This window comes from Arvicola amphibius, chromosome 4 (genome assembly GCF_903992535.2).
Source record: "Arvicola amphibius chromosome 4, mArvAmp1.2, whole genome shotgun sequence".
In the NCBI taxonomy this organism is placed as follows: Eukaryota; Metazoa; Chordata; class Mammalia; order Rodentia; family Cricetidae; genus Arvicola; species Arvicola amphibius.
The window spans coordinates 24,778,912-24,794,571 of record NC_052050.1 but is presented as its reverse complement, the minus strand read 5'-3'; the positions used below and the strand labels follow the sequence as shown (position 1 = coordinate 24,794,571).

The 15,660-nt window shown below is 51.5% G+C and overlaps 1 protein-coding gene across 2 annotated transcripts; it reads right to left on the bottom strand.

Annotated features, from left to right (window-relative positions):
* Nucleotides 1–2,930: 2,930 nt before the first annotated feature.
* Nucleotides 2,931–15,366, bottom strand: Nfe2l1 (nuclear factor, erythroid 2 like 1). Of its 2 annotated transcripts, none has more exons than XM_038327367.1 (5): nt 15,241–15,366; nt 12,617–13,631; nt 7,604–7,819; nt 6,748–6,906; nt 2,931–5,999 (listed from the first exon to the last, which is right to left on the bottom strand). In XM_038327367.1, exons 2-5 carry the CDS (start codon nt 13,124–13,126, stop codon nt 4,665–4,667), a joined length of 2,220 nt encoding a protein of 739 aa, XP_038183295.1. In that variant the 5' UTR covers nt 13,127–13,631; nt 15,241–15,366; the 3' UTR covers nt 2,931–4,664. The 2 variants fall into 2 exon arrangements, with proteins under 2 accessions (XP_038183295.1, XP_038183293.1); XM_038327365.1 differs by lacking the exon at nt 15,241–15,366 and adding an exon at nt 14,832–14,936.
* Nucleotides 15,367–15,660: the final 294 nt, after the last annotated feature.

The following is a 15,660-nucleotide window of genomic DNA, read 5'->3' as shown; positions in this document are numbered from 1 at the left end:
CGCTGAACCATCTCTCCAGCGCCCCCCCCCCAATGGATTTTTAAATTGTATTTTTACTTTAACCAAGCTTGCCGTATTTTTTTGTTTGCATAGTCTAAGGTCAAGCTGGCCAACTTTGAGGCCTGGCACTGGCACAATAGTCCACTGTTTCAATTACTAATTACTACTTCAGTCCATATCTGAGGATTGGAAGAGATGGCCAATAGTTTCAAACTCATTCAAACAAAAAGGAAAGACTGTGTGGGGGGCTAGGAATGTGGCTCGGCAAGGCTTGCCTACTATGTACAAAGCCCTAGGTTTGATCCTAAGCACTACTTAAACCAGGTGAAGAGACAGGAGGATCAGAAGTTCAAGGTCATTCTTGGCTAGCTACAAAGTTTGAGGCTAGCCTAGGCTACATGAAAAAGTCTTGGAGGGGGGGGGCGCTAAAGAAATGGATTAACAGTTATAGAAGACCTAAATTCAATTTCTAGCACCTAATGCCTTAAATGCCTATGACTCTAAGGCATCTGACCCCACCTCTTCTGCCTTCCATGGGCACCTGCACCACATATAATATACACATTATAGAAAAAACATCAGTTTAAAAGAAAAGGCATTGGTGGCATACACCAATAATCCCAGCACTCAGGAGGCTCTCTCAGGAGGATAGTCATGAGTATGAGGCCAGCCTGGGCTATATAAATACCTATCTAAAAGATTATCATTATTATTATTATTATTATTAAATAATTATTATCCCAATACTCAGGAGACAGGCATCCAGAGTTCAAGGCCATCCTGGTCCACATATGAGTTCCAAGTCAGCCAGAACTATACATATAGTAAGGCCATGTCTTGAAAAACAAATTTAACAAAAATACCTTTTTAGCAAGCTCTGGTTTTTCAAGACAGGGTTTCTCTGTAGCTTTAGAGCCTGTCCTGGAACTCACTCTGTAGACCAGGCTGGCCTCAAACTCAGACACATGCCTGTCTCTGCCTCCCGAGTGCTGGGATTAAAGGTGAGCGTTACCACTGCCCAGCACTATGCTTTTTTTTTAAACCTGTGCAGCAGACAGGACCCTTCAAAAGCAGTCCTAGAAAGACCAGGGCTAGACTGCACTCCACTCACACAGACCCAAGGTGCCCTATAAACATTTATGTGCAACTAACTACAGATTTCAAAACCAGAGGCCAAGTCCTGACATGTGAGGAAGGCAGAGGATTAAAGGTGTTGGTTCAGCATCGCACACTGATAAAATGACAAGTCACTTTGTGGCACTCCGTACTTAACCACATGGATCGATGACAGGAAAAGCAGATTTAACCACTCCTGATACTAGGGTGTTAAGAATTTTGCTACAGAATTTCCATACCTAGTTAGAAGTGGTAATACATACCTGAAATCCTAGCACTTGGGAGACTAAGGCAGGAGGAATGCCATGGGTTGGAGGCCAATCTGGGAAAGACCTGTGGACAGTTAAGAACACTTGCTGTTAGCTGGGTGGTGGAGCGTACCTTTACTCCCAGCACTCAGGAGGTAGAGGCAGGTGGGTTTCTACATTCCAGGACAGCAGAGGTTACAGAGAAACCCTGTCTTTTAAAAAAAAAAAAAAAAAAAAAAGCGGTCGTGGCTCGTGCCTTTGCCTTTAATCCCAGCACGCGGGAGGGCAGAGGCAGGCAAGATTTCTGTGAGTTCGAGGCCAGCCTGGTCTACAGAGAAAGTTCCAAAGCTAGAGAGAAACCCTGTCTCGAAAACCTCAAAAAAGAAAAAAAAAAAAAAGAAAGAAAGCACTTGCTGCTCTTGCATAGGATCTTGGTGCCAGGCACGCATGTGGTACACAGACATACATGCAGACAAGACATCCATACAACATAAAAGATTAAAAATGTTAAATGTTTCTGTGCCAAGCTGGAAAGTGGATTCTAGAGAGCCAGCCCCCAAACTATGTGGGTCCTAACAGGGTCGCACTATACAACCCAGGCTGGTCTCAAACTTACAACCCTTAGTACCTTGAGTGCTGGGATTATAGGTACATATGCACAGTGGCTAGCTAGTTTCTTTTCAGATACTGAAATAGCCTCTGCTTCGCTGGTCTCTTTCTGGTCAGCCAGTCTCTTTCTCTCAAGAGTAAGACATGGAAAAATCTTTTGAATGAAGTTTAGGGACTGACTGCTGAACCAAGACAAAGCAAGTTTTCCCCATGCCCACCCAAAATCCCACTGCAGAGGTGGGCTGGTCAAAACTAAGGCCTAGCCGGGTGGTGGTGGCGCACACCTTTAATCCCAGCACTCGGGAGGCAGAGGGAGGCGGATCTCTGTGAGTTTGAGGCCAGCCTGGTCTACAAGAGCTAGTTCCAGGACAGGTTCCAAAACTACAGAGAAACCCTGTCTCAAAAAACAAGAAAAATAAAAATAAAAAAAAACAACAACAAAACTAAGGCCTGATTTGTCTGCTGCCACTTTTCCCTACTGCCTTAAGGTAATGGGTTAGTGAGAGCAGGGGGAGTTGTTTCCAAGACAGGGTTTCTCTGTGTAGCCCTGGCTGTCTCAAATTCAAGAGATTCGCCTGCCTCTGCCTCCTGAGTACTGGGATTAAAGGTGTGTGCTATACCACCACCCAATTAATCTCTTAAATTTTCAAGTTGTACCTCTCTAGGAGGTAAAGCTACCAGAGAAATTAACAGCTCTACCTTAGCTCTTCAAGGAATGGAAAGTCAAAAAAAGAAATATGCAGACTCCTTCCTCTGAGAAGGCTCAACTGATAAACCAGGAAGCCGTCTACTGCAATGCAAAGTTCTTTTGTCTTTAAGTCTCCCTCTGTCCACCTCCACCCATCTCTCCATGGGAACTCTACCTTACACACACAATGGCCAATCTTCCCCCACAGGGCCCATTTCCTGGACTCTCATTTGAATTCAAAAGGGGAGGGAGAGAGAAAAACTGAACCATCCATTTTATTTGATTTTATTTTGTCATGTGCTCACAGCATTTCTCTTTCTCTCCTCTCCCTGGCAGGTCACAGAGATAAATTAAAAATAAAATCTACGAGGAAAATAATTTATAAAAAGCACGCCCAGGCTCACACTTTCTATCTCTATTCTCGGTTAGGAAAGCCCTCCTTGCACAGGAGGGCTTCCCCGACTCACCCCTGCTAGTTAGGGGGCAGACAGTACTCCAGAGCTGACCAGGATGGGGGGTAGGGGCTCGGCAGTGGCAAAGTTACAAAAAAAAAAAAAAAAGACACTGGTCCTGGAACCTTCTGGCTACCGTGGAGCTGCCCTTCACTCCCCTCCCAGGGCCGTCCGTCCTCCAGGCTGTAAAGCACTTCCTGAAGCTGGAAGCCTAGGGGAGAAAATCTCCAGCCCCTTCATGCACTTCTCATTTTCCTAGAAAGAAACCCAAAAAAAGAAAACAGGACAAGACCTCGGGACAGAGGAGAAAAATCCCAAGTGTTACACAGTTACACGGAGTCTTTATGGCAAAGAGAACATTTAGCAGCTTTGAATATTGGGGCATCTCCTTTTTACTCAACACAAGCATCCTAGGCCCTATAAGTGAAACAGGGCACACGCCCTAAGAAAATCAAAGCGCTAGAGATTCTAAGAGGACTAGGTTTTGTTGCTGGGGTTTATAGGTTTTGTTTCCCCCAGTGACAAGCCCAGGTGTTGTAGGCAGAGGGCCCTGAGGGAAGAACCTCTTCCCAATGTTGTGCTGAACAGGGCCTGGAGGTCAGAGCTGGCTTCTCCCTCCATACCGTCACCTTGCTTCTGTTTAGCCCCTGCAGAGGAAGCTGTAGGCCAAGTTCCGGGTACTGCCAGATAGCACCCCACTCCAGAGAGCTATAGGCAGCTAGTGAGGGTGGGTACTACAAAAGGAGGGGGTGGGGTACAGCATTTCCATGCAGGCTCTCGTGAGGACATCGGGAGCCTCAGCTCTGGGGAGGCTAGAGAGGGAGGTGGCTGTGGAGGCAGTGAGTGACATGCTTGATGTTGGGGCTGCTGCAACACAGGCCTCACTATCACTTTTCTATGCCCTCCGCCCCTCCGGCCTGAAAACAAGTCAGTGTTGGGTCCCCTACAGCTTCCTGTTTCAGTAACTAAAACATTATAGGTGCCATCCAAGAGTTTCTTCCTCTTCAGGGATGACAGAGTTCAAGAAACAGTTACAAGGCCCTTCCACGGCTCCACGTTTCCATACCAGTGACTTTACTTAGGCCACTGAAGTCACTTACACTCACTGCCTAGAATACCGGCCAAAGCCCTTACCGGTCCCTCTGATTTTTCTGACTGCTTTGATTTTAGGGGATTTCCTCCTTTTTTCCTTCCAGGAATGAGACGTTCCACTACTTTCTCTGCTCTCCCAAGTCCTCCTTTCCCCTCTGTCAGCCTTCACACAGCCACTTCTACCTTCAGCATGCCAACATCACCCTTCCCTCAGGAGAAAGAAGGGAGATAGGCTGGGGACCCCAATCCCTCAAACAGTCTGGTCATTTCCACCCACACCCAGTGGGGAAGCTAAGCCAGACAGCGCCTGCGCCCGCCTCTTCTGTGCACTGACCCGCAGTCATCCCATCTGAGAAGATATATTGGATAAGAAGGCATTTAAGTCCCCAATGTTAGGTCCAGGCCCAGCCCTTCTCCAGTTTCGGTCTTAGTGAGCGTCCACCCCCTGCCTCCCCAGGCTCACTTCCTCCGGTCCTTTGGCTTTCTCTCCTGTCGCCGGGCCTGCTGGTCAGCCATCGTGCGACGGATGAGGAGGACACTGCCATCCCCAGCATACTGCAGTGCATACTGGCTGGGCGAGTAGGGCCTCCCATTCTCATCCCGCAGCCGCCCAAATACTTCTTGGTATAAGCTCTGGACCTTCTGTTTCATCTGTCGCAGTGACCGCAGGAACTCTACCTTTTCTCGGAGCAATCGGGCCTTGTCTCGCTGCAAGTCCTCCACATCACGTTCTAGGTTCAAGATGGTGTCCAGCTTGCGCTTGCGGCAGTTCTGTGCGGCCATCTTGTTCTTGCCCCTGCGCCGGATGTCCCGGATGAGGCTCAGCTGAGCCTCGCTCAGCTGGTATTTGGACAGCAGCTCATTGAATTCCTCTACAGGCAGGTTAATGATTTTGTCATTAGTGAACGGGATCTTCATGGCTCGGGCTCTGTGCTCATCTCGGCTCATCTGCTTGTCCAGGAAGTCAGCCTGCTTTTCCTTGCTACCTTTCTTGAGGGTGCTGGGTGGTGGTAGATCAGCAGAGTCAAGGGCACTGGGTGCCATATTGTACGTGTGATTGTGGCCCACATGCTCTAAGTAGGGAAGGCAAGAGAGCTGAGAAGGATCCTGGTAGCTCATGCGGCAGAACTTGGAGTATTCTGGCTGGTAGCCCACTGCACCTTCGGCCTCTTCTAGATCTAGGGTCTCAGAATCAGAGCTGTAACCAACAGCACCTTCCTCAGAAAAGGAAGAAGAGGCAGAGGAGGAAGCAGAAGAAGAGGAGGAAGAGGAAGAAGAGCTGCCTTCCGAGCTGCTCAGGGAGGAAGGGCTATGGCTGGAGTCCAAGGAGAGGCCTGAGTCAGAGTCAAACTCCTCCTCAAGCTGGGAGGCCTGCACCGGGTTGAAGCCCTCCTCAATGGCCAGGTCCATCAGGCTGATTTCATCCAGCATAGCTTCATCTAACAGGCCCCCCAGGGGGTCAGGCAGCTCAGGGCCTGATGTATCATTGGCTGTGCCATTGAGCTGGGATGGAAAGAAAAGCCCTGCTAGGTTGGTAGAGCCGAAGGTGGAGTTGAGGCTGGTAGAGTTGCTTGGGACAAGTGGAAGCAGTGTGGAGCTGCTGGCCACAGGCAGGTTCTCCACCTCGGGGCTGAAGAGGGAGAAGTCCTGGCTGCAGCCCCCCAGGGATGCCTGATGCAGGCTGACATTCTGATTGATAGGAGTGTTGGGCGCAAGGCTGTAGTTGGTGCTAAGAGGGTCTCCAGGAGGGGCATTGTACAGAATTTCACTTGCTGATGTATTCACTTCCATAGCCTGGAAGGAGAATTGTACCAGCATTCAAAAGGAGCAGACTCACCCTGCAGGCTCCTGACTGAAGCACAGCTCTCTGGGCAAAAGAGCAAGAAACTGGACCTCAAAACCCCTAGCTTAAACCAGTGAGCTTGGCACAGGGGATTCCTAACTATGGGCTAACCCTAACACAGGACTGACTAGCTCCTGCTCAAGTGTCACTAGAGTGACTCCCTACCTTGGAGTGAAAAGGCACATACAGTGAACATATCCAAATATAGGTAAGAAAACGTGCCGCAAAGCTTGCTGCAACCACAAGCGGATCAGTTGCCAGACATTTCTGACCTTCCACTGGCTACAGTTAACAACAGAGGGCTAAAGGGAGCTCAGTGGTGGAGCATGTGCCTAGCAGGGACCCCGGGCTCCACCCCCAGCACTGCAAACCAGACAACAAAGGGCTAAGCAGATGGCTGGCAGGCCAAAAGCGAGATTCCAATGATTATACAGCACTATGTGAGATGCCACATAGTGGCATAGACACATAGACACAAGAGAAGGCACAGCTCCAAGACAGCCCATGCTTTGGAAGGCTCCACACTGAGTTATAACTCAATCCCACCCAGCCCCAAGGGACACCTGGAGTCATCCCTTAAGTGTCCCTACTTTCCTAATGACTAGCTAGAGAAAAATGTTAGCCGCCGGGGGACATGTGACTGCACGCTGGGAGACCTAACACAGAAGCCTGCAGGCTGTGTTTTTCTGATAGTCCTACCTGCATTTCCATGATGGACATGAGATCTTGCCACTGCTGTTCCAAATCAAATGGTGACTCTGTCCCCGTCAGAAGAGGAGATAGAAGGCTGTTCTGAAGGGCGGGAGACTCACTCTCACTAGGCACTGCTTCTGTGATGCTGGAAACGTCTGGAGGGAACTAAAGCAGAGCACAGACTTAAATGTGGGGAGACCACCTCTTGGTTTCTCACTAGTAACTACCTTCCGGCTCCCTGTCTCTTCCTCTGAATTCATCCCCAGCAGTCAGGTTAAGGCCATAATCAAGAGCTGGCCCTGCAGCTAAGGGGTGTGTGTTGTGCAGGCTGTACTATTTGCTCAGTGAGCTCTCTGGTCCTGCTCACCTTAGTATTCTCTCCAAAGGGGCAGGTGACCTCCAGCAGCCTAAGACATTTTCCCAATGGTGGGGCTGTCTGATCCTCCCCACAAGGCACCTGTGGCAATAGCAATTATAAATCTGACTGGCCTGGGCCCTAGCTATCTAGGATTGATACATCTTCACAAGAACCGCTGTACGTCTGCAGTGTCCCAGTTATTCTGAATGGTCAACCTGAGTCCCATATGCCCAGGGACAACCAAAGTGTCCTAAGATGCTAGACACTTAGCCTGTCTGCAACGTCTACTGCAGGGACCTAGTGCTTCTGAGTCCACTGCTCCTCCCCTCCCCACTTCCATACCCCAGCCACTGTGCCTTTACAGACCCTATGCCAAAATACAATCAAGTCCACTGCAAAAGACGTAACTCTCCTTCAGAGCAGGTTTTCTGTTAGAGCTCCAGCCTGGTAAGTCTGCGGTGCTGGAGTGGGGAGAGCAGAGACCAGCGTTGGACGCAGCCATACCTGTGCAGGGAAGCTCTCCCCAGTCTCTCCATCTACTAGCAGGTCTCGGGCCAGAGCTTCCGCGCCCTCGCCTGCCCAGGTGTCCTCTTGTTCTCCTCCATCTTGCAGTTCCTTATCCACATCCTGCTCCTTCTGGCGATGACTGTAGTCAAAAACCTCACGCCCAGCCCCCAGATCAATATCCTGTCGCCAAAGGATGTCAATCAGATCTATATCCTGAAAGACAGACCAAGAAGACTTTAGCTTTCAAGTAGCCCCTGCTCCAAAGGGAGAGAGCTCCCAGTCCTGTCCCCTCAGAGGTCCCACCTAGTGACACTCCAGTTGGTCCTGGGTGGGGCTCTACCCAGGCCTGTGCCTGTCAGCCTTTCTCCCTTGCTTCCTCTGACCAGTAAGGCATCACTCGTCCAATTCCCAGGCAATCTTCCACCAAAAAAAAGAGCCATTAGTAAAAACTACTAACTTATCTAGCGTCACACAGGTTTTCAGGTTTAACATGTAGGCCAGAGTCACACCCAAGCTAAAGGGCAAGACTGCATCACCTCTAATAAGGAAGAGGAGGAAGCAAGAGACACCTCTCATTTTAGGAATAAGAGCCCCTGAAAACAGACTATCTGACCACAGCAAACAAGGGCAAACTGCCCTGTGGAATTGCTTAGCATTGACCAGGCTTGCATCAGCCTGTGGTGCCACTGCATTTGCATAAAGGGGTGGGGTGGCCTGGAGAGGAAAATCCCTGCATTTCCAACCACCTGATGCAACCAATGACAACGACAGGCTGTCTCCAGCCCTTCCTACAGCCATTCCCCCCTTCACTGGTTGACAGCTGGAGTAAGCTTGAACATCCACAACTATTAAAGGCCCAGTCTCACCTCAAGCTCTGTCCCTGACAGAATTCAACTGTTCCTAGCAAGCTGCCTCAGTCCCAAGGGAACCTCAGTCAGATGATCCCCACTACACACTCCACCCCTGCTCAAGCTAACTAATTTCACTGTATCCCCTTACACCAATGCTACCTCCATTCCTCCCTCCCATACCACACCCCAGGACTCACCAGCTCCCCATCAGTCAACACACTCAAGGACATAACTCTCGTCACTGCTGAGCTCTGACTGCAACCTTGGACATTAAAATGCCTCCTTCCACTTTGTTCTGTGGCTCCTAGACGGTTCCTGCACCTACTGCCACCCCCACTGACATCAGCACAGAACCCCCATAGAGGCATTTGGACTTCCTATATATACCCCTCCCTTTAGGAGTCCTCCCAACAAGCCTGAAGAGACCCTCAAGTGTCACCTTCCATTCAGAGATGTAAAAGCACACGCTTTCCTCTGAAAAGTATCTTTAGAACAGACCCACCTCCCGACCCCCAGGCAGGAACTGTACTTTCCTACCACCACCTACCCCATCCTAAGACCTCCCACATGGATCTCTCCCTTGAGTCTCCCACCGTACACCAACCTGAACAGAAGCCCTGGACCCAGGAGCAGAGGGGGGCTGGGCCACCCGGTGACCAGCCAGCCAAGAGTTAAGGGGCCTGTCTTTGGCATGGCCCCCACCACTGTGAGAGCTGCGGTCCAGGCGGGTCATGGTCTGCGAGAGGAGCCCCAGGGCAGCCGGTGCCGGTAAGCCGGGCAGGGGGCTGCAAGGAGCTCGTGGCTTGCAGGAAGCACACCAGGCTGGAAGGGTGGCCCCTTGGTAGCTCCGAGGGGCCCGAGGAAGGTGCCCCGCCCGTGCTGCTGCCTGGGCGGCCCAGCCCAGCCCCCTTCCTCCATCCTGGAGCAGCCCCCTCCCACCTCACAACCCCAGTTCCACTCAAGCGCCCAGCAGCCCCCACCCTGAGCTCACCGCAGAGGCTGCAGTGAGTCGGGACTCCCACCCCATGCTCCGTGCTCACGCTGCAGAGGAAAGCGAGCTACCTCCTGGGCCTGTCCTCCCGCTCCTCCCTTTCCCCCTCCCCACGCCCCCCAAACTTGTTACCTAGGCTGCCGCAAGGAGCCAATCCCCTCCCCCTCCCACCCCGCAGGTCACTGCTGAGGCTGCAGAGAGCCAATCCCCTCCCCCAGGTCAGCAGCTGGGGCTGCGGTAAGAGCCAATCTCCTCCCACTGTCGTTACCTAGGCTGCGCCGGGAGCCAATCTCCTCCCCCAAGTCTCCGCTGGAGATGCGGAAGGAGCCAATCCCCTCCCACCGCCTGTTACCTAGCTGCAGAAGGGAGCCAATCTCTGCACCAGGGCAGCTGGAGAAGCTGCCGCAAGGAACCGGCCCATCCCTGGGCCGCCTCCGTCTCCTTGAGGAGATGCACCCAGGGGCGGGCAGCCCCACCCAGCCCAGTCAATCAGCTGGGGTGGTGCAGTAAGAGAGTCCCGGGGAGGGGGGGTGCCACTCTTCTCCCTCCCTCCCTCCCTCCTGTCGCATCTTGCTCTCCCAGCCCACTCCTGTGACTGGGCAGACACTCCTCCAGAAACTAAATTCTTTGCTGGGAAGTGGAAGGAGTTTTCCCATTTCTTAAGAAGGTTGTGGCCAGTCCTCAAGGCAAGGGATCACAAGCCAGGCTGGGCAGGAACCCAGTGCACCCAAGCCAAAAGAAAAAAAGGTCCAGGAGCTTTGTCACCCTAAAACAGGCCAGAAGGCAAGACTGGAGGAAGGGGAAAGCCATTATTACACACATGCGACATGTCAGTACAGGCCAGGCCTAGCCTCTAACAAAAGGTGAGAGACACACAATTCTGAATCCTCGCCTTAGAGAGACAGGTGTTGGGTGCCATCCAGGCCCCAAATATGCCAGTTACCTCCTTTCATTTTAGCTTTTCCAAAGAACAACTTGGGGTACAGGTGGGGAGCTCAAGAAGGCAAAAAAAGGAAAAAAGAAAGAAAGAAAAGAAAGAGCAAGCATTTGGTGTCCAAACCTGACTAGTATCTCTCCTAGCAGTGGAGGAGGTAAAACCTGGCAGAACTGGGACTTGAAATCACAATTCTGCCTCCTGCCTCCTGGATTGCTTTTTCAGGGGCAACAGCTTTCGTCTCATACTACTCCCCCAGAGACTAAGGTCAGGCCAGAGAGACAGTGTGTCCTCCCTTGGTTACAGCCTGCTTCTTGCCCATGAAGAGCTGTAAACAGGCCACCCCTTGCTCTGGGCAGGATGCCAACCTGGAGGGGAATCCTATCCCTGACAAGGACCTAAGCAATGGCTGTCCATCGAACAGGCCTGGCAGCAGGGAGCACTGCCACCCCAGCGATAATACCAGCTCCAGCAGTGCCTGTCACATGCTCTGGACCTGGGTATTTTTATCCCTGAGTTACTGAGGAAATGTTGTTCTAGGCACATCATAAGCCTCCCTTCCCTCCTCCCAAGCCTGGGTCCCTCAAGCATGACCCACCCAACTTCCCAAAGGGAGTGGTAAAGGCCTAGGGTCAAGGAAAACAACTTTCTTAATGGCTAGGAACAGGGAAGCAGATACCAAACTCCATGCCATTCTGCCCCAACACAACCAGTCACACCCAAAAAATTCTATACCCCCCCTCAAAAAAACTCCCTAAAGGGCTAAATCCTGTAGGGTTCTCAGGAGAAGACCCGACCCATGCCACGTGGGGCAGAAACAGGGTTTCATTAGGTCACTGAACTTCAGAAACCCGTTTGAAAGACAGGGTAAGGAGAAGCAGAAAAAGGTGAAGTTCCAAGTGACAGTGAGAGAATCTAAGATGTCACCCCACCTGGGGCAGACCTATAATCCCAGCACTTGAGAGGCATAGGTAAAGACAGGAGAAGGTCATAAATCCAAGGCTTCTCTGGTCTATATAGCAAGATTCAAGCCAGACAGACCATCTCAAAAACAAAATCCGAAGGTATGTAAGACAAAAGGTCCTGATGGGCAGAAAATGCTCCTGACCTCCAAGATCAGACAATGCCAGCCTTTCTCACACAGATCCAGTAAGAGCTAACTAATCTCAGTGGCTTTCCCAACCTCCTTAACTACGTAGTCTGAGGCCACCCTGTGCTGTTTAAGAGTGTCAGCAGCATCCCTGGCCCTGCCTATCAGGTGCCAGTAGCAGCTCCCTTCCCACAGCTATGACAAAAAAAAGAAACAAAAAACTATTGGTCACCATAAAGATAATGAATTGGCTCAATGCAAGAAGGGAGACAAAATGTGGTCTGAGATGATGGGCAGAGAAGTCAAGCTCTGCAGCCAGCTAGCCTCTCACATTAATCAACCCAGGGCCATAGAGCAGTGGGTCTTTTTTGAGCTCCTAGGGCTTGTGGCAAGCCAAAGTTGTTTCACTACCTAGGTAAGACAGGGGCAGCAGTAGCCATCACTGAAGTAGTGTATCACTGAAGGAAAGGAACTGCACCCTTTTCTACCCAGGAGGTGAAGATCACCTCTAAGAGCTCAGAACAAGCTGATCAGAGAAGAACACAGCTCTTTCTAGCTTCCAGCCTTTTCTGCTCTACTCCCCACAGCAGGCCTTTAGCAAAAAATGGGAGCCTTAGCCTCTCCTGGCCAAGAATAACTATCCAAGTCTACCTCTTGGCTCAAGCCCAGGAGAGCTAAAGGGAGTTTACAACAACAGGCCTAAACGCAATGGAGAACTTTAAGGTACAGCATCCGTGGTTTAATGCGGCGGGGGAGGGGAGCTTTACAAGGCAAGAGAGGCCACACAGTACATGTAGAAACAATATACACTCAATCAAACCCCGTCATAACACGGCTCCCCACCCTCCACCTAAAGCCTCCAGCAGTCATACTGAAATCTAAGCAGCAAAAACCCTGGTATGTTCTAGGAACCACCCTATCCTGACAATACACTCAGAGGTGGGTCAATGGTTCAAAATATGGAAATGCTCCTCCCAGTTCCCAACAACTCAGCCCAATCCTATCCAAGCAGTGTCAGAGGTTCAAACCCCTGACCCCAATCTATTTGGTTCCTTTGAAGGACTCAAAGTGAAGCCAACAAGCCTTCAGAACCAGCCCACTCCTCCCCAACACCCAGGTCCACCACAACCACAGGACCACTAACCTCTTTGGTTAGGTCTCCACCGACAGGAGGGGCCACAGCCCCCAAATCCTCCAAATCGTCACTGAATCCCTGCTCCGTTTCGCTTTCTCTCACCCCGTTGTCTGGGCCTGTCACGTCTTGAAGGCCACTGGAACTCTCAAGGGCGAGGCCTGAGTTGGGCTGGCTTCCAGAGACAGACCCCTCCGGGTCCCGGTGAACCAGCCAAGCATTTACCTCAGTGGTAGGCACCTGGAACCTATCCAGGGCCCTCACCTGACTGAGGAGTCGCCGGGCAGTGAAGTAATTGTCCAGGTCTATGCTCTTGGGGTGGATACCATAGCCATCCAAGGTATTCCTCAGGTTGTGGAACTGGGTCTGGGTATAGGCAGAGCTGGGCCCCAGGATGATCTCCCGGAGTGGGGGGAGTTGTGAGGTCAGGTAAGTATCCACGTCCACCCGAACCCCAATCAGACTCAGCAGAATGGTGAACTGGAGAAGTCCTTCCGTTAAGTATTTCTTCAGAGAAAGCATTGCTGAAGGACCAGAATGCTTATGCCTTTTTGTTTTTAAATCTTCAACCAGACAAATCAAGGCCACTGCTCTGCCACTCCAGCCGGCAGGTTACCCTCCTCAGTGTGAGACCCTGTACCCCACCCTGGCACAGCACAGGGGCTGAGCTCCCTGATGGCCCCAGAGGAAAAGACACCCTGTGGAGCAAAAGCCACACTCCAGACCACATTCACTTTTCCCTTCTTGACACCTCACCGCTCAAAGCTCAGCTGCTGCTAACCCAGTCCAGGCCCTCAAGGCGCTCTCAGTTTCCTGCCTTCAGTCCACATCCAGTCGGACGCCTCACATCAATGTCCTCTGTAGACCCCACCGAGAGCTGTCCGCGGGAGGAGCAGCTGACCGAGTTCTTGCTTCTTGCTTTCTTTCCTTCCTAGGCTTTATTTTCTTTGGCTGGAGCTACAGGTCTTTGTCTTGGGTCAGAGTGTCCCGCCTCCTCTGCACTTACCAGGGGGGTTTCCAGAGAAACCTGAAGTGGGAATCATGAGAGCAACAAGGTAAGATTGCACACTCTTTACATCAGAATCAGGGTAGGAACACGTAGAGAGGAGGCAGGGAACACGTTACAAGGCTACTTTCACAAGGAAAAACCAAACCAAACCTGTTGTACCAACCATGAAAGGAAGGAAAGGCACTCTCAAGTTACTAATTACTATATTTATTGTATTTCTTAAAAGTAGCTTTCTTTGAAGAAGCAGACACTGCACAGGGCATTCAAAATATCTTACATTTACCAACACTCCTAATAGAACGCATTACCCAGTTTCTAATTTTAGCACAAGACCATTTCCTAGCTTAAAAAAAAATTGGTTTCCCAGGTCATTGTTTCTTCCAACTTAAAGAGGAAGGAAAGATTATTGGGAAACATGTGACAAGTAAATGGGAATGTTCGGGCCCCCATTTCACACGAAGAAAAAATGCCTTCTTTGTTTTTCCAACTTTGAAAGCTAATTTCCCTTTCCTATCATTTTTGCGTTTAAAAAAAAAAAAAAAGGTCCATCCACAAAGCAGAGGCCATACAGAAAGCTGAAACATGAAGATCAGAAATGTAGGACCAGCCTGGACAAAATAATGAGACCGGTTCAATAGTAAAAGAGAAAAAAGTTTAAAGGGCACGAATACAGATCATTGGCGCCTACTTAGAGGCCCTCGGTTCAATCCCCAGTATGGCAAAATAAAAGAAAGAAAGGGGAGAAACGGTATAGGAGCGCAGAGCCTATAGAAGTAGGCCCCTGCTCCATCCGGAACCTCAGTCCACAGGGTTTTTTTATCTTTATTCTCATGACCTTCTGAGCCAAAGCAGAAGGATATGGCCAAGCTCTCAATCTAAGTTGCCAAGTGGGGAGAAGGTAAATTTGCCTTTCCGTCCTGGTTTCTCCTTTTGAGCTTCCATTAATTCTCATAAAGCGACTCGTCGGTTGTAGCCCACTCTCAACCTCACTCCAGAGGTGAAGTAGGAGCTACGCGTACGAGGCACACACACACACCCACGAATACCCTCATTCGGTTGAGTAAACATTCCTGCTTTCGATACCCGCCCGTCCACACGTTATTTATTACCAAAACTTCGCCAAGTGCCAATTAAGTTTGAGAGAGCGGGCAAAGTTCTTCAAAGCCAAGAAGGCCAGAGAGCGCCCTGGCTCGAGTCTGGTCCCACCCTGCTCCATACCCGAGTCTGGCTGGGACCAAGCTGCCATGCCCACGGTCGGCGCCTCGGCTTCGAGATTTCTGGGACTCCAAGCGACAAGTGCTACTTTCCTGGCACAGACCCACCCTTAAAAGCGAGCCTCACCCCGCCCTCCGAGCCGAGGCCCCACCCCACTCTCCATTCCGGCCTCGCCACGCCCTCCCATGCCCTCGGCCCTGCTCGGCCCAGCCCACCCAGGAACACGCTTTCAGCTCGGCCCCGCGTTCCTTTCCTACCATGTCCGGGGCCCGAGTGGGACTGGGATTCCGCTCGGCCTCCCGCGTCCTGCCTCCCGCCCCTCAACCACGTCTCGCCGCCCCTCATCCCACAAGCTTCGATCCTGTTGCGCCGCGGCTCTCCCGTCAGGAGAGGGAATGTGTCGGGTACCCACTGCTGAGGTCGCAGTCCGCCGCTGCCGCCACAGCAGGCCCTCAGCCCGAGTCCCGGCCTCGCCACCGCCGCCGCCGCCACCACTGGCCGGCCTGGAGCACCCAGCCTCGGCTTCCCTCCCCGCCCCCTCCTTCCACTGCGCTCAGAAGCCCGCCCTCCAAGGCCACCCCAGAAACAGTTGCTCCAATCAGCTAGCCGGAATTCCCGCCGTCACCGGATGTCGCTTTGATTGACAGCAGAGTGAGCCCAATAGCCAAGCGTGCCTCCGCCTCCTCGGCCCCGTTTTCCCGTGACTGACATGAGAGCAGACCAATGAGTGTGCAGGCCCGCCCCGCGGTGTGGACCCGCCAATGAATAGGGCGAAGGCCCTGGTGTCCGAAATTCTGCGCCCCTCCGCCTTGCGTAGCAGGTGGGCGGTGTT

Bases quoted from the DNA above. Each gene is read 5' to 3' on its own strand.
- Nfe2l1 (XM_038327367.1), bottom strand. From the start codon at position 13,126: ATGCTTTCTCTGAAGAAATACTTAACGGAAGGACTTCTCCAGTTCACC. The intron at 7,820-12,616 runs GTTAGTGGTCCT...TCTGTCTTTCAG, and splicing joins GTGGAGACCTAACCAAAGAG to GATATAGATCTGATTGACAT. The intron at 6,000-6,747 runs GTAGGACTATCA...TTCTCCTTCCAG, and splicing joins TGTCCATCATGGAAATGCAG to GCTATGGAAGTGAATACATC.